Raw genomic sequence first — 24757 nt, 5'->3', positions numbered from 1 at the left:
ACATTATTATTATTATTGAAAGTTATACCATTAATACGAGAACTATTAAACTCATACAAAGTGGTATATTTTGGGAAGTGGAATTGGGGGTGGGAGAGAAAGGAGGCTCTTTTTCCATTTCATAGAGTTTTCCAACAATGTTCTCATGCCATTTTCTTTAATTAATAGGAAAAAATGCATAGTATTCTTACAAGTATTCTCATACCTCACTTCCACCTCATTAACCCTTAAATACGATAGTCTTTTTTCCTGTTTCATGCACACAAATACAGTGACGCAGGAATGCTCAGGGCTCAACAAGGGACAGTTTGAACCTCGAAGTCGAGGCGGACGGCACTGTGGTCCCCAGGCCCACCACCCCTCAGAGTGCGTTCCTATCTTTACAACCCGGCTTCTCCGGTTTTTCTGTAAACCCCAGGTCCTGTCACCATCCTTGGGGCCCCTGTCCTTCACACTAATGACCTGCATGACCGCCTGATCTCACAGTTCCACACAAACATCACAACTGTGTCCAGCAGACGCAGGCCGACCACGCTGGCTGCGGCGTGGCTCCCACTGTTTCTTTCACTCCCCTCAAACACCCCTGCAGCTGCTGTGGACCCGGCTCCTGGCACATTTCAAAGCTTCTGTCTTTCTGCAGAATCTTTTCCCTTTAATCTCACACCAACTTCCTCTCCCGAAATCAATCTTTCCAACCAAACCCTTCTTCCTGTCTCAGACAGAGAGGCGCTCCTCTCCCCACTGCACCAGGACCACAGCCCCGCCACCCTGCTCTCAGGTTCACCCTCTTCCATCCTGAGGGTTCTAACCCATGCCCAAATCTCCCTAGCCAACTCAATCTTTGCTTAGTCTCTTTTCTTAGCCTCCCTAGGCCTTTAAAGATTTCTCAGTCTCTTCTCTTATTAAAAAATAGTAACAAAGTAAAATAAATAAGTACTCCTTTGAATCTGCCCTTATTCTTTCATTCCTTTTTCCCAACTTCAAAATGAGAAGCCTACACTCCTCATTTCTACGTCCTCATCACTTTTTAATCTAGCCTCTGATTTAACCGTAGGACTGGAACAGACTAATCCAGTCATCTGGATGCCCTCATCTAATTCTCCGAGGCTGTAGGGAGCTTTAACACTGATGAGTATTTACCTCCACAAAAGCAGTGCACTACCCACCCCAGTCACCTCCTGCTCCCGTGAGCACCTCTGGCACCCTGGATGACTGTTCTTTTTCCTCTAGCCTCCTAAATACAGGCATTCCCCATCACCTTCATTTTTGACTTTCCCTTTCGAAAGTCTGATTCACTCTGATGAACCTCACAAAGATGCTGCCCAAATCCTTCAACCGCTCCAGGACACAATTCACCATTTCCAGCGGCCTACAGAACCGGCTACCTGAACGTCCTGCCAGTGCCACAGATCTCATCATGTCCCAATTATATTTACCTTCTCCCCAAACCAGCACCTCAGGTGTTTCTATATATAACACCATCATTCTCCCGGTTACTCAAACTCAAAACCTATTTCCTCACCCCTCTGTCTTTCTTCTCCTCAGCGTTTTACAAAAGGGACAATAAAGATAAGTAAGATATGGTTTCCAGGCTCCAGGAAGGATAAAGAGAAATGTAAGCAGGGCCAGCCGGGTGGCGTAGTGATTAAGGACACGTGCTCCACTTCAGTGGCCCAGGGTTTGCAGGCTCAGATCCCGGGCGCAGACTTAGCACAGCTCATCAAGCTCTGGCGGTGTCACACATGAAATAGAGGAAGATGGGCACCGACATTAGGTCAGCGATCCTCGAGCGAAAAGAGGAGGACTGGCAACAGATATTAGCTCAGGGCAATCTTCCTCACAAAACAAAAGAGAGAGAAAGTAACGTAAGCAAATAACTATAAAGTAATTTGATAAGCATTGCAGAAGATAAATGCACAGGATGCTGAGGCTGGGGGTGAGAGAGGGACAAAGGGGTGAAGAGATGTTATTAGGAGAGGAATTCAATAAGCTATAAATGTAAGAGTCAGAACTAAAATCCTGTTCTCTAACCCTCACTAGGCCAAAATAGCAATGGCACATATCCTGAATAATGAGGTGTATTCCTTGCTTTAAGAAAATTCAACATATAAGTTTTGACTGACTGAATATAAATTAGGCAATGATGATTCTCACTATACACAGATTTTCTTTAAATAATGTCTCTTCCAATGACTTTAGAATGGGATTTCCTTCTTGTAGATTTTCATAAATATACTCCAAGGTCATCTCAGGAATTAAGAGAGAAAGAACTCTCATGTAGCCACTTCATCTCCCAGAGGCTACCAGAGGTTAAATCACTTGCCTGAGGTCGCAAAGGCTGTAAATAACAGAAATGGGACCTGAACCCAGTGATGTTTTCCATGCTACCTCACTCACCGCCTCTGACGTGTCTCTCATGTCAGAATGTTTTCCCAGTTGATTCCCATAAGAGAAAACAGAAATGAGAATCTGTAAAAAGGGTCCAGACATCAGGTCTCTTTCAAAATCCTGAACATCATCTCCTAGACACACACACACATAATATAAATTCCAGGAAAACAGAGATCTGGTTATAACTTAGTTCTCTGTAAAAATGAGAAATGGGTCCTTAGCTTGTTGATGTCAAATTGACCAGAAGACTCTTGTTTTCAGGGTTCTCCTCAAAATGCTGATAAAGTCATTTTTCTTCCCCAGGATAAAGGACTAACTGGGTTCTAACTATTCAGCTAGTGGCTAAAAAACTTAGAATTTAGGGGAGTGGGAGGCACACAGGGTTTTCCCACATCGGAATTGGGATTACTTAGAAAAGATGAATTCTAAGTACTGAGCCAATTGTGACGATACCAAGTTCCAATTAGCATATCTTAGTCAACCTCTAATTTCACTTTCTGTCAGAGAAAAAAACAGTTACTTCTCTCCATCTCCTAAAAGTGGCACTATGCCTTTTACACTATGAACTTGTCTTCCTTGATAGGGCAGTTAAATAAGTGATTAGAGTTTGCAACTTGCTCTCAGCAAAACCCCTTTTAGTCCTAGAATCTGCTCCCTTTCTAGGGAACATGTTTTAACATGTGAGAAATACAAAACCAGAACCAGCCAGAACTCAAGTCCAACTCCGCCCTACCTTGTACAGCCTGTCAGAGGTCAATCTGCAACCATGGCTGGTAAGGTGAACAGCAAAAGAAAAAAAATCAGCCTGGTTGGGTTATTTAATTCCAACTAAAGTCTAGAAGACTGTGAGAACCATCCTTACTATTGCATCATCCCTTTCGGAAAGTTCCTGAGAAATACGTAATCTTGAACTTGATTAGACTGAAAATAGAGAATTCTGAACAAGGGAGAACTTATTACTACACAACAGTTAGTTAAAACAAAACGGACATTTTAATATTCTTTCAATTTAATTCTAGATAAAACCTGATGAGGTAAACAAATATGATGTCTTGTTCTTTATGACTCACTGCAACCCTGTCACATCCTCTTTCTCACTACTACCTCTGCTCCTACACAGACGAACCATTTTAGAGAACAAGCTGTCAAAAGTTGGGAAAGCAGCTTCCCGTCCAATGAATCAGAAATAAATCACTGGAAAACGAGCCTGGTTAGGACCAGAGAAGTGGCTAACAAAGAGTTACTCTACTTCACTCAAGAGTCAAGTTTCTGTTCATTTTATCTCCCGCACTGCCATTCCTTCTCCCCACTCCCCTGGAGTCCAAGCACAGTTCCCTGCTGTCTCTGGGGCAGAAGGAAATGGCGTTCACACAGGTGAGCGGATTCCCTTCTCTCTGCTCACAGCCACTCCCTACATTCACAATGAGACTAGAGACCTCTTGTCTCACCTACTCTTACTCATCCTCTCTGGCGCATCCTTACCTCATCCACCCTTTATGTCACTGACCACATTTGTGTGTGCCTACAATTATATGTCTATGACTTTCTGCCTAAGCATAGCTGCTTAAATGGGGGTGGCTTTTTTGTATGTCTTCACAAAGCATTTTCCAAGGATACACACATGACACTCATTCTTAATTTATTTTTAACTCAGAGAACACTCATAAGACCATCAGGAGAGAACTCCCTCAACTTCCTCCTCCATCACCTATAAATATCTGCCTCCGCTCCCATCCTTTCCTCCTTCCCTTGGATTTAAGCAGAAAAGGAGTCACTCCTGGTCTCGTGGACAATCACTCCAGCGGTGCTCGGGATCCCAAACTTTCCTGACTGGGGGAGACCCTGTTCCATCACATCCTTTCTACTCTACACCTTCAACCCCTCCTCTCCAAGACCTCTCACCCTTCTACCCTACATGAACATGCTCGTCTCTCTCTTCTTAACATAATGCATTAACTGAGCCATCAGATATTTACTGAGCACCTCCTTTGTGCCTGAAGCTCTCTTCTGGCCTGGAGATAAAGCAGTGGATAAAACTAAGCTCCTCCTACCCTCATGCAACTTACTTTCTAGTGAGGGGAGCGACAAAGAACCGATAAACATGTAAGCATCCCAGGGGCTGCTCTTTCTCTCCGTCCCTTCACAAAGCCAGGCTAGAGAGAGCCGTGTACACTGCCTGCCTCTACTTTCCTTCCTCTTCCACCTCGGGTTCCTCACTCCCCTCCTGACAGCTTCGTGGTACCCCAACCCCAACACCACTAAAAGCTCAGACGAAGATCACCACCAACGACCTTCTCTACTCGAAAATCTCAAGGGCATTTCTCAGTCTACTCTTAGTTAAACTCTCCGAAACAACAGGCCTCGCTCCCTCTGCCCAGGTCAACATTCCTTAGGGGTCTGTGAAAGACGCAGCTCAGTTCACTCGCAGCCCTCTGTGCTGGAGGAACTCATCTGTTCTCGTCCTGTTTTAGATAAAGATGGAAATCAACTCTGGGTTCACATACCCAGTTCAGATACTCTATTAACTAATCACAACTCCTGCATGGAGAGGAGTCTGGGGAACGTCAGACAACAGAGCAGCACAGCGGCATAACAAGCACTCACAGGGCTCCCCAGGCGCTGTTCCAACCGCTGTACTTTCATGGATTAACTGACTTAGTTCTCACATCAACCCTACAAGGCGGATACTTTTATATCCACATTTTATAGGTAAGGAAACTGAGACAACGAAAACTGACTACAAGGAAAAAAGCAAGAAAGAATTCCCACCTCTAAGGAGAAATTCTTTTTTCCACAATTGTAAGGGAAAAGTTAGAAGATAATCAAATCAAATTCAGGATTCTGAGCAATTTATTTCTTCTGACAATAGTGATCTTCTGTTAATTAACTTTTAAGGATCATCTTAGTCATGTTTTCAACATGCTAATCATTTTCATGTTTTTTTCAATCTTTATTGAAATAGGATAATCTTAATTACTAAGATGTTTCCCACGTTCTATTTCTCAGCCACAAAGATAAACTTGAAGTTCATGATAGAATAATAAATAAATGGAATATCTGAGATTTTATCGTATTTATCCCATGTGCAAAATTACAATGAATTTACTGTTTGAACAGTATCTTGGACACAGATACTCAATAGGCACCTGAGAGACAACTGGCAGGACCCAAGATAACAGGGTTGTGTGTGTACAGTTGGACATTATGGTTGGCCCACGAGTGTCCTCAGCAGTCTAGCTGGCCACACTGTTTGCATACACTGGGATAAATCGACTATAAGTCTGACTTACTTCAACAAACCCAGTATTTACCTTATGGCCAAATACTTCACTTCCCTGGTTTCCCAACATTTTGTGAAAGATGTAATGTGGCCAAGAAAAGATGCTGGAAAACCAGGTATACAAAATATTTAGTTTTTCCCAACCAGGACTGACCAGTTAAACCAAACGAAGACTGCTGAAGATATCTGGCCTACAGAAAAACCCACCCAATTAGCTTATGCCTCAGATCAGATCCTGTGGCTAATACATTTGGTTAAGGTAGAGGAAAAAGAGAATCAACACACGGGCAGAGCACAACAAAACACAGGAGGGAGAGCGGATGTCCCCCAGGCAGGGAGCAGAGGCAGTCCGCAGCATGGCTCCAGCTCTCACACAAGCACCTGGCCTCGAGAGGCATCTTCCATAAGCATCTACATAATAACCATCAGCTGAACTGAATGAGCAAAGTAGCCAGGTAGGCTGACAAAACGGAAAGTTGTCACACATCATCCAACTGTAAAAGTCACATGGAAAATCAGAGGGCAAGATCAATAGGTGAGGGAAACAAAGGAAAAACAAACAGATTTTAGAAACCAACCAAATGCCAGGAAACACCATGAGCCCCTGAGTTCCAGCCTGGCCAGCTCCCGCAGGGGGCCCTTTTCCTCCCTGGCAGAGGCCCTGGGGACAGAGCCTATACTTAGACTTCTTTACTCTGTAAAGCTGCCACCATCTAAGGAATCCCGTTGGAATCTTCCCACTGCGAAGTCCATCTGTTCACTGAACAAGTGTCTACAAGAGTCTTGTGTTCCGGGCCCTGGGCATCCAGCAGGGAACAAGACGGCAAGGTCTCTGCTCTCGAGGGAGTGATATTTTACTGGGACAGAATCAGATAATCGACGAACAAATACACGAACCAGATCCTTTCAAATGGTGCTAAGTCTTAATTAGAAAATTTAAAACAGCAAAAAAGAAAGTAAAAAGAGAAATGAGATGGAGAAGGACAGGAGGAATTGCTCATTTAAACTCGGTGGTCAGGGAAGTCATCTCTGAGCTGAGACAGGAAGGAGGCAAAGCTGCTGGCCAAGCAGAGATCCTGGAGCACAGCATTCCAGGCAGAAGAGAGGTGAAGAGCACAGCCCGGAGGCAGACCAGCTTGGCGAGTCCAAGGGAGGAAAAGGCCTCCCTGCCCTCAGGTTCTCGTTCAAATGCCATCTCACCACGAGGTGGCCCTGACCATGTCCACTGACCAGGCCCAGTATGCTGTATCCTGCTTCACGATTTTTCTCCATTGCACTATATATTACTTATTAATTTCTGTCTATTCCTACAGAATGTAAGTCCCTTAAGGGCAGGGATTTTTGTTATTTTCACCACTGCTGGATTGCCTCCACCTACATGGCACATAGTAGGCACTCAATAAACAGCAGCTAAATAAATAAAAGGAAAGGGAGGGAGGGAGGAAGGGGAGAAAGAAGAGCTTCAGTCTGGCCGAAGCATGGTGGATGAGCGGACTGGATGAGAGGCCTGTGTAGGCCTTGGAGACCATGAAATGGAGTTTGAATTTTATTTTAAAAACAAAGAGAATCCACTGAAGGGTTGTAAGGCAGGGAAGCAAGATGATCTAATTTGTATTTAAAAAGCTCACTGTAGCTGCTCTGTGGAAAATCAGTCAGAGAGAAGCCAGCAGGGACACTAGGTAACTAGGAGCTAGCAAAGCTGGAGATGAGGAAACAGGCGAGGCAATGACCAGCAATGACCAGTACAGAGAAGCAGATTTAGGAGATTTCTTAAGGTAGCATCAAAAAAAACTTACTGACGGACGGGCAAGATATGGAGAGTTAGAAGGAAGCAGAGGCATCAAGGATGTGTCAGTTATCACCACACTGCTTCACAGCCCCAAACCGACCCTTCATTACTTGCTCTGTGAAAATTCGGGTGGACCCTTGAAGGATTTTTCCTTTGCCTGATGCCTCAGTGTTAAGCTCCGTCTGTAGAGGGCACTGGAAAGACACTGAAGAGGAACAGGTTTTTCTTTCTAGTTCCAGTGTGCTCCTCTGAACAGGATAAATAAAACATCAAGAATTTCATTATTTCTGATGTCCTCTGAAGTCCTAGCCAGCTGACTTTAAGATCTTTTCTAACTTGAGACAACTGGCAAGACAGCTGGTTTAGGCTCATGAAACTTTAATGTTTTCATAATTGTTTTTCCTACACATACAAGGATTTGGGCACTTTATTCTGTTCGCCCATCCTTATTCAAATGCTAATACCATATGACTTTGAGTATGGCAATTTTAGAATCTATTTTAACACATGGTAAAGCAAGGACCACCTCACTATTTTCTAAGTTTTCTTGGCTATTCTACACTTTTTCTTTCATATGAACACTGAGATCATTTTATCTGATTCCCCACCCCCAAAAGAATTCTCCACTGGAGCTGTAATTGATTTCGATTAAATTTATACATATTTAGTCTTCCCATCCAGGAATATGATATGTATTTTCATTCTTTTCAGATCTTGTTTTTACATCCTTAAGATTTTACAATTTTCTTCAGATAGATCCTGTGCCTTTCTTGTGGCATTTATCTTTAAGTATTTTATAATTTTTTGACAGTATTATAAACAAAGTATTTTTCTCCTCACCAAGGCCATTCATTTCCATACTCTCCCCTGCCAACATCCCAATGATACCAACGAATGTTTTTACTTCCCACCCATCCCCGCACTGCCCTGTGCCACAATGTCTGATTTTTGCTGAAATCATCTAGAATATTTCATTCAGATAACCAGGTTTTCTTTTGCAAAATGTCTCGTCTACTTCAAGGATCCTTACTTAGCATTTATATTACACATTCCTGGTCACTCCCAATATACGTAATTATATATATTTCAAAGGCCATTGTCCACCACTGTTTCCTCTCCTCCTTCTGCCTTGGGGGTCTCTGTGTTGTACTACCTCTTTGATTAGAGTATATCGCTCAGATTGGAGTCTATGAGTGATATAACCTCTGAACCCCTGCACGCTCACATAGAGCTTTCTTCTGTCTGAAAGGTGAATAACATCAAGACTTGCATACAGGATTCTTGGAGTGTAGACCTTTCTCTAAAACGTCTACAGATATTTCTTACACCATCATCAGAATTCTAACACTGCAAATGAGAACAGTCTGTTTTCTTCTTATTGTTGTAGTTTTAACTTTATCTATCTAGGAGCTTGCAGAGCTTTTTTTTCTTTTTTCTTTTTTTTAAAGGTATGCTTTTAGGTGAGGAAGATTGGCCTTGAGCTAACATCTGTTGCTAATCTTCCTCTTTTCTTTCTCCCCAAAGCTCCAGTTTATAGTTGTATATCTTAGTTCTAAGTCCTTCTAGTTCTCCTATGTGGGACGCCCACAGCATGGCTTGATGAGCGGTGTGTAGGTCCACGCCCAGGATCCAAACCGGCAAAACCCAAGCCACGGAAGCACAATGTGCAAACCCAACGACTACGCAGCTGGCCCCTGAGGTTTTTTTTTTCTTTATCACTGAATTCAGGAATTTTATCAGAACATGCCTAGGTTTGTGCCTTTTCTCATCACTCTCGCCTGGAACACAGTGAAATCACTCAATCTACAGTCTTTTTCAATTTGCAGGGAATCTTTTTTCAGCTCAGGCCATTTTTATCACCTATTTCTCCTTCTAAAATTCTTATTATTTGCATTTTAGGTTCCCTAGATCTACCCAAGTCCTTTAACTTTACCTTCATGAGTTCCCATTCTAACTCTTGGTATTTTTGCTCTAAGCTTTGAAATTGTTATTTTACTTGACCTGAGTTCAAAAAAGAGGGAGGCAGAGATGTGCTCAAGCTGCCATCTTACCAGAATCACTTCAAATGGTATTGTTTAAATGCTATATCACTGAAGCAGAAAACAAAAACGCTTCCAAGTGCTCAAAGACAATTACCTAAATTAATATTCTTAAAACCCAAACAGCTATTTGTTGACAAGTTACTAAATTGAAAGCTCCTGGAAAGCGGGAAATCTGCCGTCTGTGCATCTCTCATCCTCTCAACAGATCTTACAAATATATGTGCTGAACACATACATTTATTGATATCTTGATACAGTCAGCACCTCACAAGTTCCTAAAGGCAGAAGACCTTGTCATTACACTAAAGAAACGTAAAGTCTGAAGAGGCAAAAATAACATAAATGAAACAAATAAATAGTGGTCAATTAAGTGTGAAACTGTGTTCCTGGATACAACAATAGTCTAAAAATAGAAGAGATTACTATGGACTAAAGCAGTCAGCTGGTTTCATGATGAGGGGGACGTCAGCCAGGCCGCAAGACAGGGATAAATTTTAATAGGAAAAAAGGCAGTCCTGACAAAGGAAACAGTCACGGCAAAGGCACAGAGATGGAAATGAGCCAGCAGGGAAAAGTGAGGACACCAGCCTGCAATAGAAGAGTCTGTCAGCACTGGTAGGGAAATGAGAAGAGACAGGGAGGGTGAAGACAGAGCCCAGACTCAATCACTGGTTGAACAAGTTCTGGAAAACACTTACACTGAAGGATGCCGCGTGCTGTCCTCAAGCAGCTAACAAAGGGAGATGAGAATATTTACGCAAATGATAATTTCATAATTTAAAGATAATTTGAAACAGTTATAATATAGGGGTAATATTAGAGCTCAGAGAACCAACAAATGAGGAAGTTTTTTTTAACAGGAAGTTCACCTTCTAGTACTTCCCTTGGTCTCCTTGAAGAAAAACAACGAGCAAAGAACTATGGGAGCAAAACTCATACCAAGGCTTTTTCTACATGTTCAATCTAAAAATGAAAGTTTCCTCCTAGCCAGACAGGAAGTCCAATAAAGTAAGAATGACAACTCTTTAAAATTTTAAGACAGGAAAAAAAAATTTTTTGTAACTATATATGGTGATGGATGGTAACTAGATTTATTGTGGTGATCATTTCACAATACATACAAATATCGAACCATTATGTTGTATACCTGAAACTAATATAATCTTGTATGTCAATTATGCCTCAACAAAAAAGAAATTTTTAAGACAGCCTGTTTGCCTCAGTCACAGATTTACTCAACAAGAAATGATCAGAAGCTTCTACCTAAGAATTCCTGCTGGGTTCATTTTTAAAAAGGAGATTCAGTGACAAGACTGGTCAGCACCATAATGCATTCATACCTGACCTGAGTTAAAACCCAAAAGTTCCAGTCTACGAATAACTTGAGACAACATAGTCCAAGGTTCTCAAAAAGAAAAGGTAAAAACCTACAGATGCTTTAATTTATCCCTAAGAGCAAGAGTCCTCTGAAAATACACAGGTATTAGAGAACTATTTCTTCACAAAAAAGTAACTCCAAGAAAAATCAAAGTACGTCATTTACAGAAACCTCTATACATTAATTTTAAAATTAAACATCCTAAAAAAAACAACACTAAAAAATCTTTCTGAACCAGAATGTAACCACAATACTACATCCACAGTCCAGACGCTCAAGGACATGCAAAGACGCCAGACCTGCGGAATTTCACTTAGGGCTGTCCTTGCGGCATCCAGAATATTCTTCTCCTCGGTTTCCCCTTTGCAGCTTCTCATCATTCCCATCTCGATTCAAGGAGGAAAAATTACTTTCAAATCAAAATATAAGTATATAAAATTATCTTTTCCTTTATAAGTAGTCTTACAGGATCTTACTCAATATTTTTTGTTCTTTTAAGAAATACAGAACACATTTTGCCAGAAGTTAGGTTGGCATGAAGGAAACCCTCCAACCATATTTTCCAGGGCTAACCCCTCTGCTCCTGGCAAAGCAAGGTCAGAAATAACCTGCCTCACTCCTCTTCCTACCTATTTCTCTCAGAACAGGATAGAACACTCCCGTTCTTTTCCCTCCAGGGAGACCCACCTCCAAAACTCCACAGACAGAAGCTGCATCCTAAGAGAAACGGGGCCCAACAATTAAGATAGAAAAGAATTTTGCCGAAATTACTTGAAACCTGATTCGGGGAGATGGAGGCGGATGGTAGAGTGGAAACTGGAGTCTGGATTCAAGCTGATGGGTTCCAACCCCAGCACACTGTACTTTAGGCTTCCTGTTCTTTAACAAGTCTCTACAAATGGAAGTCACGCCTATCTTCAGGCGTTGTTAGGATCAGAAGCACATTTCAAAGACTAGCCCAAGGTCATACAGTGAGCAGCAGAGACAGGACTCACACCCAGTCTAAATGACTCAAGTCCAGTCTTCTTTTCCCTTTCTCCTTCATTTCAGAATGTGACTGTTACTGGTAGGGAGAAAGGGAAAGATCAGGCCGGATGTAACAAGAGGGGATCTGGCACACACTGCCTTCCACTCAGTGTTCAGGTGCTTTTCACCAGCTCAGTTCCCTCATCACCATGATAATAGGAACTATTTATTCAGAACCTACCAACCAGCCAGGCAGGATATATAAAGTGCTCAGCACAGGGCCTGTTACATAATAAGCACTCAATAACTGATGGCTACTTATACAGAGATCTTAACTTCCTAAGAGAACTTAGGAAAGGCTGGCTTCTCACAGGAAATTGAGTGGAACAGAAGTTAACCAGGCAGAAAAAGGGGAAGAACATGCCAGAGTGGGCATTTCTCAGAGAAAGGCAACGTGTACAAAGGCAGGGAAGTGAAAAAGCACAGCGCATTCAGGGAAGTGCAAGACATTGGGCATGGCTAAAGAGGAGAGAAAAAACCTGGAAGGAGCAGCAAATGAGGCTAAAAGGCAGGCAGGTCTTGGTACACAAAGGATGCTTGAATTTCATCCTCTGGATGGGGGAAGCCACGGAAAAATGTTAAAGAGGAAAGAGGACATGATGATCATTCCATCATAGACTAGAGAAGGAAAGGCTGGAGCAAGAAGAGACTGAAAGGAGGCAGACAAGTTAGGAGACTACTGCAATAGTCTCAGCAAGAGATGGTAAGAGCCTGAACAAAGACTGAAACTGTGAATGGAGAGGAGGAAGCAGAATCAACAGGACTTAGTGACCCATTAGAAGTTGAGGGTTGAGTTAATCCCCAAGTTTCTGACCTGGGTAAGTAGACATTCTGAAGTAGGGAGTATCTGTGGAGCGGGCTGAAACAAGGAGTACAGTTTTGGACTTATTAAGTTACAGTTGTCAGGGGCAAACCAAGGGGATATCGGGAGCAGAGGAGAGTCAGGGCTAGAGATACAGACTAGGGAGCCATCCTGCAGCCCTGACAGCTGAGGCCCTGGGCATGGAGGAGATTACTCAGCAAGTGTATATGAATGAGACGAAGGCTAATGACAGAAATCAGGAACACCCACATCAGGAGGAAGAGAGAGAAAAAGAAGCCCAAGACAGAGCATAGGAAGGAACACTTAGGGAGCCATAAGGAAATGGTGCCATAAAAGCTAAGGAAGGAGAGAGTTTTATAAAGATAATGGTGCACAGTATCCAATGCTGCACAGAAAGATGCTGTCCCCAGTATCTTTCCAGTACTTTTCAGTGTGAAAATAAGAAGTCACTCATGGCTTTGGAGACAGCTGTTTCAGAGGCTTCATGAGGCAGAAGTAATGACTGAGGAGGAGTGAGCAAAGGTAAGAAATAAGATAAAGGAAACGTAGGCTACACTTTCCAGGATCTATGAGGAGAGAAGGTGGGCACATGAGAGGAAGCAGATTCCAATACAAGACTGTGGGACGCTGGGTTTTTTTAAGATGGGAGAAACTTCAGCATATTTATAGGCTGAAGGGAAGGAGCCAAGAGCCAAGTGTTAAGTGAGAGGCTGAAGATAAGAGGAACAGACAAAGACAAAAAGGCTATGAATGAATAGATCAATCAATGAAGTGAGATCCCAAGATCCCAGAAGAGAAGGGCTGGGACTGAGAAGACAGTCAGAGGGACGTACTGTACAACAGGAGGAGGAGACTTCTTCCTCTGGGAAAAGAAGGAAAGGGGAGGAGGGTGGGAACTGTGAGTGCTGCCAAGGGAAGCCGAGGGGGTCTGGCTTTCCTTACAAGCCAGTGAGATTGAATGGTGATAATACATAAACTTGGTTCTTCCTTTGCTTCAGTTCTCTTTAAGAAACTGCTGAAAGTTGTAGACTGCTCCCAAACAAGGCACAAAAGCATTCACACTCAAAATCCTGCACATGATTTCACAGACTGTCCAGATCCGCGGAAGTCAACCCAGGTATCCAGAGAGTCTGTGAGCCGTGACGCTGGGGAATCCCAGAGAACTGGCCTTTCAGAACCTACCTTGTCCATTAAAGAGCATCCAATGGAAAGCAACTTACTCCTTAGAAACACAAAGATAGGAAAAACTCTCACTTAAACCTCTATGAAATAATCACTCAACAAAAAGAGATGGACTCTTTGATGTGGCCAAAAGCACTAACTTAGACGCTGGGGATAAAGGATCCAGGCCACCCCCGCCTTTAGGAAACGCAGAATTTCAGAGAGACAGAGCCTTGGGTTTAGCAATGGCTTTAGAGGAAAGCAGCATTTTTTAAAGCCGGAAGATCAATCTAGAGCTAAAGAGAGACAAAAATCAGACCTGTGGGTCTGAAGATAGAAGACTGAAGGAGGGTGGTGGTAAATGCAACTCAAAAGAAAAGAAGATACGAGGAGACTTTCGAAGGAGGACTCGAAAGATCTGTTCCCTAAGGACAAATGGAGGACTCAGAAAGGGAAGAGCCAAAATGACCTGAAGGTTCTGAGTACTCCCACGCGCCTTTTCATAGCTTGTCGATGCCTGAGCATCAGAAACTATGCTTAAATTTCAGAGCCATTTGCCAGAACCTACAGGCTCGGAAATGTCCACACGCCAGATGTCTGTATGAAACAAACGAGTTACTCTTTTCTGCTCTAGTCAACTGCTTGCAGTGACCCGACACGTGTTGAACTAAGGGTAGAAGGCAGCAGCAGCAGCAACTGATGGTGGAGTGAAGCCTCACTTGTAAAAAATACATACACAAATTGATTGCATTCACCACTTCACATATAACCGTATTCTACTAAGTACCACAAGATATTAACACCAGCCAAGTCACTATGCATCCACACGCTCAGAAACAATAAACATGACATGTACCGAGCGTTCACTGCGTGCCACGCACTACACTCGGTTTTTCTCCTATTACCTCCTTTTAAATCTCCTTGCAACTCGAATGAGGTTGTCATTCCTTTTTTAAGAATTGAAGCCACTAAAACCAGGGAGGTTAGGCAGTCTGTCCAAGGTCACAGAGCTAATAAGTGACAGGCCAGGACTTGGGCCCAGGCCCACTAGATGCCAAAACCTGTGCTTCTTGAATGACTGCACAACCTCGCCTTGTGCCAAAATCAAATCCCCAAGACAGAGACTTCAGCCTTCAATTTGAATCAAATTGAAGGGAGCAAAAACATACTGCACTCCTAAAACAGCAAGAAAGAAACAGTGGGGCAGTCATCAAAGGAAGTTTAAGACATGAACAACCTCTGTAGGAGCTTACATTGAGGGGAAATGAAAGACAATTTAATTAGAAAACACACGGAGCCAGCCCTGATGGGCTAGCAGTGTAAGTTCAGCATGCTCCACTTCGGGTGTGGGTTGGGTTCCCAGGGGCAGAACCACACCACTCGTGTCAGCTGCCATTCTGTGGTGGGGGCTCACACAGAAGAACTTACAACTATCCACAACTATGAACAGGGGCTTTGCAGGGGATGGGGGGCAGGGGGGGAGGTTGGAAACAGATGTTAGCTTAGGGCAAATCTGCCCCCTGCAAGAAAAAAAAAAAGAAAGAAAATATATAATTGGCAAAAATGATATAAACTGCAAATACTATACGGTTTGAAGCAAGAGGGCTCACAGTGGTCAGGGTCAGGTTTATAAAAAAAAAGTAGTACTTCAGCTGAACTCTTAAAGAATTGCAAGAAATTGTGCAGACAAGCAGGAAGAAGTATTTCAAAGAGCATTCCTGAATTAATCATGAGAGAGGACAGGACCATGGAGAACTGTAATAATTCTATGAAACACAAGTATAGTGCGAAGGTCCTTTTTAGCCAATCATCTGAACTTTCAACCCTAAGGTGCTACTCCTCACACAGGCCAGGATAGAAAGCAGCCACCAAAGGCTGGGCCGAGAGTGAAGACTTCATCATTTCTCTTATTCAAAAATAAGCTGGCCCCATGGCTGAGTGGTTTAAAAGTTCCTGCACTCTGCTTTGGCAGCCCAGGGTTTTGCCAGTTCGGATCCTGGGCGCGGACATGGCACCGCTCATTAGGCCATGTTGAGACAGCGTCCCACACAGCACAACCGGAGGCACTCACAACAAGAATCTACAACTATGTACTGGGGGGCTTTTGGGAGAAGAAGGAAAAAAAAAAAGACTGGATTGGCAACAGTTGTTAACTCAGGTGTCAATCTTTTAAAAAAAGAAAATCCAGCTCCATGCTACGGGACTGTCAAACAACAAGACTAGTTTTTCAAAATATACACCAAAACTAGGGAGTCCGAACAAACGCCATCCTTTACAGTTAGAGTCGTTCTTCCCATGAATTTGTCTGTCACTTCTCTTCTGGAACTGCCCTCAATACCAGTTTACAATTATTCTAAGTTTTTTGACAGTCAAAACTAAAATCAGTTTATAATCACTCTCATTTTTTCAACCACAACAAGTCTGAACTCCAAAAGAACATCAAGCAGCTTTTCTCCACTTGACTCCAAGTAACCTGTACAACAAAACTCCACCCTCACAGAATTAAAATTTGCCCCATGAGGATTTTCAAAGGAATGTGCCACAGGCTCCAACAGTAATTCCTAAACATGAGTTCCAACCCAAGATGAGCACAGCCCACCAAAAATACAAATGTTCAAGTTTCAGGAGTAGATCACTTAGATAATGCTTGGCTTTGGTTATTGAAAAACCCATACACCTGCCTTCCTTAATACTCCTAGCATCAGGTATGACATCAGCTTAGGCGTGTAAAGGTGTATCCCATGAATTCATGACTATGCCACAGGTCTGGGGGGAAATGGCCCACTTTCCCAGGAGAGGTACCGCAGGAGGGAGTCACCAGTTTTCTGGTGACTTAATTCTCCTTGCCCACTTCTGAGACCGTGAAATACAATCTCCATCCAGCATCTTCCCCTTGTCCTCTTCAACTCCCCGACTTCTTCCCCACTCCTAAAGAACTCCCAGGAAGAGCCCGCTCTCCTCCCTCCGCCTGCAAGGTGGACCCCAGCGCCGTGCTGGAAGGACTGCGGAGGGAGGCGAGGGAACCGGCAGGAGAAAGGGAGGACGTCAGTGGGTTTGTCGTGTTTGTGTTCAGAGAAGTGTTCAAACAAGCACAGGGAGGATCCCTTCCTGTGAGCGTTATTTTATCTCAAATACCTTTCCAGTTGTCATCTTTGGACTGCTCTCAGAAGATGTGCGCTCCATCCGACATGCCACGGAGGATGGTATTTAGGTCCCTCTTTCCTTCACACTTATGACTGAACCGCAAAAGCGACATCCCAGCCCTCTCTACCAGCCCCACCAGCGCACCTTGTATCTACAGGCCTCTATGGCTTCTTGTTCACAACGACGACAAAGCAGACGGCTTCCTGTTTTCTTAGAAGGCAGCCTCTGTACAGAATTCTATGGTGGTCTCATGTACTGTTTTGTTGGTATATTTTTTCTTTTTCTCCCCAAAGCCCCCTGGTACATAGTTGTATATATTTTAGTTGTGGGTCCTTCTAGCTGTGGTATGTGGGACGCCGCCTCAGCATGGCCTGACCAGCGGTGCCATGTCCACGCCCAGGATCCGAACCGGCGAAACCCTGGGCCGCCAAAGCGGAGCGTGAGAATTTAACCGCTCGGCCACGGGGCCGGCCCCTTGTTGGTATCTTTAAGTGATTTCCCTCCCAGACTCAGAGCTCCTTGGAAGCTAACACAGTACCGTGCTCACCTTTGTATCTCTAGCACACAGCAGGCACAGACTCAATCTGCTGAGTCAAGTGAATGAGAGACTTGAAGGAGATTTCAGAAAAAGGATCAACAGGACTATTTGGAGTTGTGTGCATACAACTGTTTTGAAGCATTTTCCTAGAGTAAAAATTAGAGTTACTAGCTTGAGCAATAAGAGTAAAGATATTTAAATCATTCAATGGTAACAGATGTCATAATCACATGGCAGCTTAGCATAATGGCACCTATTAGATGAGCAACTTTAGACAAGTGTTCAGGCAAAACACTTAGCCTAAGTTTTCCATTCTGTTAAACCAAAAAAAAAAAAAAAGAAAAGGCGAGAGAGGTGGTAATAATACGTGTTCTCCCTAATCACAAAGTCACAGTGAAGCTCAAATACAGAATGTATAAGATCAATCATTACACAAATATAATGTATTATCAGACAGATTTAAACAAATAATTCTCATCGTTAGTGTTACTTTATGTGCACACGCTTGACTAAAACACGAATAAAGTTCAGACAACAGAGCATCTTATCAAACATATAATAAATATTATAATATATGCGCATCATGAAAAAATTTTCAATCCTGGGAATACTTGCAGAAACCTCCTACCTATTCATCTACAGAAAAGCTCATGATTATGCCTAAGTTCAATTCTAAATGATTCTCCAGGCTATTCTCTCCGGTGCAGAAGCAGGAGGCTTTACCCACCAAGTCCAGGTGACCTGCCTGAAGCACCAGACATAGCACAGGGCTCCGCAAGGCGCCCTGCAGCTGACAGCCCAAGGAGGCACGGAGCCGCGTCTCAGCTCGGAACATCTCAGCTCGGAACATCTCAGCTCGGAGCAGCTGATCCAGGACCAGAGCCTGAAAACACAGGCCAGCACAAAGAAAATTCTTTAACAGGATACAGCTCAGACTGTCACCATAGTTAGGACTGACTACAACCTGAACCTAAAAAAAATGAATAAAGTCAAGGAATGAGTGCACTAAAGCCAGCAACACACGATAAACACATAGCTAAATGCACCTTTTTTTTAGAAGAAAAAAAAGTACTTTTGTCAGAGCAGTAACTGTAGAGAAAATGTAAAACAAATAAAGGTTCATTCAAAATTTGCTACAGACATACAAATAACACCATCGTATAGATTTGGGGCTGCTGGGTTGTTCTAATTTCACTTGAATTCCTAAAAATGTCTACCAACTTCTCCAATGAACCATCTTCTCTACCTTTAGCAAGACAGACAGATGGCCAGGATGCTGACACCGCAGGCCCAAGGTTTTCCAGCCAGTTATCCACAGCTAAAAGAGATGAATACAGGATAAGGAAGTATAAATCTATAAGAAACCAACTCAAACGAAGGCATACGCCAACCAAAACAATCCTGTGCTGGAAAGCAAACCATGCGCTTGTCCTGAAACTGTGTAAGCCTTGGCATCCCCAGGCTGCGTGTAGGAGTCTCACACCTTCTGAAGGAGAGAAAGGTGAGCTAATCAGCGTGAGTCCTAGAAACAGTTCCTCGGAATCATCTCTAGAAAGACCCAGAGAAGTAAACAACGATCAGCTGGAAGCAGATACACCAGGAATAAGGAGCTTCCAGGATTTCCCTCTCCATGTGAAAGCAATCAACTACTATTTTTAATTTCATTCTGACGCAAACATGCAGCCAGACCTCTCTCTTGCTGGCTAATCAAAGATAGCTGATTTGTTACTATAAAGGAACTCTTCCACAAGTCAGATTTGAATGGAAGTCATCGCAGATTTAATGGCAATGCTCTAGTCTAGATGAATGAGGTACCTTGAGAGGCAGAACGCATGGTAATGCCCTAAACACTTCACAGAAACAAATACTGGGGACGGGCCAAAGAATAACTTGCCAACTGATTAACTGAAAAAGTAATACATTGGTAATTAAGTGCAAAGGAAAACTGTACCTCCCTATACACTAGGAAAACCTAACAGGGGGTTATTAAAAATAATGATTTCCTTCCATGCCCAGCTAGATTTATAACCCTCAAATCTACGTCTGGTTTTCCGCTGTAAAAGACTGCGGCGTGGGGGAGATAATGCCTTGATAAGTAAGCAAAGTGTCAGAACTCTCCTGGGAACCTGACACAGTCTTCTTTTCCAATCAACAATTTTTAATCCACTTGAAAAAATGCTGGTGAAGAGGCCCTTTGGCCCTCAGGAACTCAGTAAGAATATGCAACTCTGGGGACACCACCACAGTCCTGACATCAAGCTTGGAGAAAAGGCCGCTTTTGTCTGAGGCAGCCTGTGATAAAAACAGGAACTTTATGGAGAACTGATCACAACTGCACAAGAAGCCGGATCACATGCCCAGAACAGCGCAACGTTTCTCTCACTGTCGTCCAAGGGACTTTTCTAACCACAGTGGCTTGACTTATTCCATTCTTTTAATTCTCAAAATAAATCCAACCCTCCTCTACCAATCCATTGTCAAAAGAAAGAGGGTGCCGGCCAGGATTTGCATGTATCCGGGAGCCACCTCTCCTCCCCTCTTCAAAGACTCCAAAAGGTGACGAGATGCGGAAAATTCAGCCCGAATACAGGCACCAGGAAAAACCCTTACGACAAAGGTGGTAGAAAGCAGCCCCGTGCGTCCCACTCTGGGTTAACGCCGCTGCTTCTCATCTCCCTAGGACCCTCCACGGCCCACCCCGCTTCTGTGCACTCCTGTCACTGGGGAGGCATCTCGCATTGTTAAAGGAGGAGGAAGAAGAAATGCTGCGGATTTCCCATGTGCCTTTCTCTCTTTCCGAAGGGGGGGAGGGGGGCAGAAACAGGCGTGGGGCCCTCCCCTCGCAAAGGGTAGCGGAGGACAGGAGAAAGCTGTCAGCCGCCGGCTCGCAGCCTCGCCCCCCCGCCCCCGGGCCCAGACGCCAGGGCAGAAGCGGGAGGGCGCAGCTTTGTCTCGGGTTTTGGGGGGCAGGGAGCGCAGAAGCAGCCCGGGCCAGGGGAGGACCTCCCCCAGCCCCCGCTTAGCCCCCGCCCAGAGAGCACAATGGACCGCCCGGGAAACCCACTCCGCGGAGTGGGAGAGGGGGGAAGACGACCCTCAGAGCCCGGGCCCGATTCCTGGCGGCCTCCTCCCCTCCCGCCCGCGCGGCCACCAGGGCGCGCGGCGGGGCCCCGGCTCCCCCGGCCGCGATCCGCAGCGGTGCCCGCGCCCCCGCCCGCTCCTACCCTCCGAGAGCTCCAGCTCCAGCTCCGCCAGCTGCGCCCGCACTTCGGGCGGCAGCGCCGCCACCGCGGCCGGCGCGGGCTCCAGGCCTCGCTCCGCCATCCCGGCTCCGCCAGCCACACTCCGGAAGACAAGAGAGGCGGCCGAAGGAGGGACGGACTGACGCGGGCCCACACCCCGGCTACAGGATCCGGCTCCGGCCGCCGAGCGCCGCCGCTGCTGCCGCCGCCGCCGCCGCCGCCATGAGCGAGGGTCACGTGAGCGCGGCGGCCCCGCCCACCCGGGCCGAGGACGCTCCGCCTCCGCCGGCAAGGCCCGCTGAGGACTCGCGGGCCTGTGGCGCCCTCTACTGGGCGTCTCTGAACCTACGAGCCCAAGCCTGCCAACCCCGGATTCTCTTACGCGAAATGGGCTGATGGTGGTGATGTTCGCGTGGACGCGTAGCGTTTGTCTTTAGGAACTCATGAGCAGGAAGATCTGAGGGGCCCCAGGCCTTACTTTTCCCGGTTCTCTTCACTTAGTAGTGTATGCCGTTGTCTTGCCCGTTCCTCCATTTTCCCCTGATTGACACCTACCCATCTATAAGGACCTGAACACAGGCCGCTTTTACTGGGGCTTCCCTGTCCTATGGTCTTATTGTTTTTATTTCAGTTGCTGTGCTTAAGACAATGGAGGGAGGATATGCTTCCTCCTCCCTAGACTTCCAACTACTTGCAAGACGGGAACTTAGTCTTCTTTATCTTTTTATCCTCCTCAGTGTATGACTTAATAGGTGTTCCAAAAATATTAACATTTTAATTTAATATAAGGAGGATCCAAGCATTTGTGTATGTTTACCAGGAACTTCTCGGCAGATGCTTTAAATTGTCATTCATATTCTTTCTTTAATAGTGTTGGATCTTTTCTTATGCCAAAGCTCCCCTTCAGAATTTGAGGGCTTCCAGTGTTTTTCACGTTTCTTCCATGCTGACTCAAAACTGGTCCTCTGAGAGAAAAAGCCTCAACATCTATTCACTACTTTTTAGACAGTATTATATCATTCATGAGCTGGAAGAAAAATTTCTTTAAGTTGAGAAAAGAATTTCAGCTTGAAAAAAAGATGTGACGTCACGGCTGATTGAGGAGTGGACTTTGAAATTTCCTTTTAACTGCAACAATGTAAGAAGAATCTGTAGGAATATATTTACATATGTCCTCTGGTTTACACGAGGACCGCTGCGGGTTTTTTTGAAAGGCTGCAAATTCATTGACGTTCCTCCCATCAAAAAACGAAGTCCATGAGCCCTCCCCTGAATCTGGATGGGGTTCTGATTGCTTTAACCAATAGAATATGGCACAAAGTACAGCATAGGGAATATAGTCAATAACATTGTAATAACTGTGTATCGTGACAGGCGATTACTAGACTTGTTGTGGTGAACATTCTGTAATGTACATAAACATCAAATCACTATGCTGTAGGTGCAGGCCCTGTGGCCGAGTGGTTGGGTTCGGGTACTCTGCTTCGGGGCCCAGGGTCTCTCTGTTCAGATCCTGGGCGAGGACGTGGCACCACTCATCACGCCATGCTGAGGCAGCATCCCACATGCCACAACTAGAAGGACCCACAACTAAAAATATACAACTATGTACCGGGGGCCTTTGGGGAGAAAAAGGAAAAATAAAATCTTTAAAAAAAATCAGTATGTTGTATACTTGAAACTAATATAATGATATAGGGCAACTATACTTCAGTTAAAAAATAATAAAATAGGGGCCGGCCTGGTGGCAGAGCTGTTGAATTTGCATGTTCCGCTTCGGTGGCCCGAGGTTCGCCGGTTCAGATCCCGGGTGTGGACATGGCACTGCTTGGCCCGCCATGCTGTGGCAGGCGTCCCACATATAAAGTAGAGGAAGATGGGCACGGATGTTAGCTCAGGGCCAGTCTTCCTCAGCGAAAAGAGGAGGATTGGCAGCAGTTAGCTCAAGGCTAATCTTCCTCAAAAAAAAATAATAATAATAAAATGAAGATCAATTAAAAGTAAAGATTAAAAAAAGAATAGGGCACGAGTGACGCTATGTGACTTCCAGGGTTAGCTGCTAGGCGGCCACGCAGCTTCCCTGGTTCTCCTGGAATGTTCCTTCTCCAGAGAACCCTTCTCAGGCTCCTCCCTCCCAGGACACTCTCCCCAAGAACCTAGCAGCCATGCAAGGAGCTGGCCACACGGAAGATCATCTGAGGTGCTCTGCTCACCTGCCCCCCAGCTAAGCCCAGGCTTTTAGTCATCCTAGCCCAGGGCGAATGAGCCTCCAGAAGATTCTGGCCCCTAGACCACACCAGCTCCTACTGAGGCTGAATATGCCACATAGTCATTTTCCCACCCTCCTTGGCAGGCGTGTGATCCACTGAGGGAACTATTGGAAGGGGAGTGTCTGGGGTGGATTTTCCACCCTGGTGAGAGATGCACAAGGAGAAAGTGCCCCTTCACTTCCTTCCTGTCTTCAGATGTTGCCTTGTTCAGGGCCTCAACAGTCATCTAGGGAAAGCTAAGGAAAGTACAGAGACGTCCCATAGAACTTGACAGAATTAGTCTGCTAAAATAAGAAGTTCGAGACCCACCTATATTGGGCTTCTCCTTCTTGTTATATGAGAAAATAGGTTTCAACCTTTTTTAGTTGACTATTCTGCTATTTACAGCCTGAAGCTTTCCATCTGATACTGAATTTGTTACCAAAATGAGGTATTACAGGTAAGCAAAATGTGAAATGGCTGAATATGGTTGCAAAATGTCTAGTAAACTATTATGACACATCACATGTAGACTGGGGTTGTTTTGCTAGGGGAAATGATCAGAAAAACTCAGGATTTGGAGGAGTGAGTTGACTACTTGATGTGGTTTTCAGTAAATTCATACAAGAATAAAGAGGTTGAAGATGTCCCAACTGAGGACAGTGGGTGGGGGGGTGGAGGATGGCTTCACCAAGAAGCTTTTCAGGCTGCGATCTAGGTTGACAGGGACGACAGAGTGGAGCTTTGTTGGCTGGGGGAAGCCAATTTCTTCTATGCCCAAGTTAAAGCCAAGACAAACAGAAGCAAGAATGTGAGAGATTTAAGAGGTGAAGCTGAAAAGATTGGGGTTCCAGATCATTAAACAGTCTTTGTCAGATGAAGGGGGTACATTTCGTAACGAATACAAGAAGCCTGGCAGAAAAGATTAGATTTTGGGAGGTATTCTCCCCCTCAGGTCATTAATTTCAAATTGTCTCAAGGAACAGACCTTTAAACTAAAGGAGAAGGGGTATTTGCCGAGTACAGGGACGGGAGTCATGAGGCAGAAATTCTCAGGCTTAGCAACTAATCAGTGCCATCAATAGAGCCACATGCGTAATGTTAGATTTTCCAGTAGCTACCTTAAAAAGGAAAAAGAAAAGCACATCTCAATTCAGATTAGCTACATTTCAAGTGTTCTGTAACTACATGTGGCTGGGGTTACCGTATGGGACAGCATGGGTCTAGACATGATCTTCCCTGCTTTATTAGCACATGGAATTGACTGGATTAAATAGACCAGAAACCCACTAAATTTTTGCAATAAATGTATTGCCAACGACACTCCAAACCTGGCTTTAACTGCCTCTAATTTTTCAACACTTAAAGTAAACCCTAAATTCCCGACTCCCACCCACAGGAAAAGAACCACCCAAACTCTGTGGCCCCCAAGAAGGACATGTTCCTACTGCCCATACCAGGTATGCCAGTGAAGGACAGTGGATGACTAAGACACCCCCCAGAGATCAGAACTAGAGGCTACCAGACTAGCTAACCAACTGATTTATTCCATTTGCCACAGTAGGCGTCCTCATTAGTCCTGTCAGGCAGTATGGTATATTGTTTGCAAAAAGGGCTGCACTTCCCTCCTTCTCCCCATCCCACTGTATTCACTGTCCTTAGGTAGATCTCGCCAATACATTGGGTTTGACCCC

At 44.6% G+C, this 24757-nt stretch overlaps 1 protein-coding gene across 9 annotated transcripts in view; it reads right to left on the bottom strand.

Moving 5' to 3' along the window:
• Positions 1 to 22437, bottom strand: part of DIP2B (disco interacting protein 2 homolog B) — a 209792-nt gene extending 187355 nt beyond the window's left edge. For 7 of the 9 annotated variants that reach the window (XM_070621288.1, XM_070621291.1, XM_070621289.1 and 4 more), the window contains exon 1: positions 20797 to 22437. In XM_070621288.1, coding sequence (XP_070477389.1) covers positions 20797 to 20896 — 100 coding nt within the window. In that variant the 5' untranslated portion in view covers positions 20897 to 22437. Of the gene's footprint in view, positions 1 to 10200; positions 10377 to 20796 lie in introns of those variants that run through there. The other 2 variants (XM_070621296.1, XM_070621297.1) reach the window with 2 other exon arrangements.
• Between the last annotated feature and the right edge of the window lie 2320 nt (positions 22438 to 24757).

The sequence above is a fragment of the Equus przewalskii genome, chromosome 5, assembly GCF_037783145.1.
Source record: "Equus przewalskii isolate Varuska chromosome 5, EquPr2, whole genome shotgun sequence".
Taxonomy (NCBI): domain Eukaryota; kingdom Metazoa; phylum Chordata; class Mammalia; order Perissodactyla; family Equidae; genus Equus; species Equus przewalskii.
This window is presented reverse-complemented; position numbering and strand designations above follow the sequence as displayed.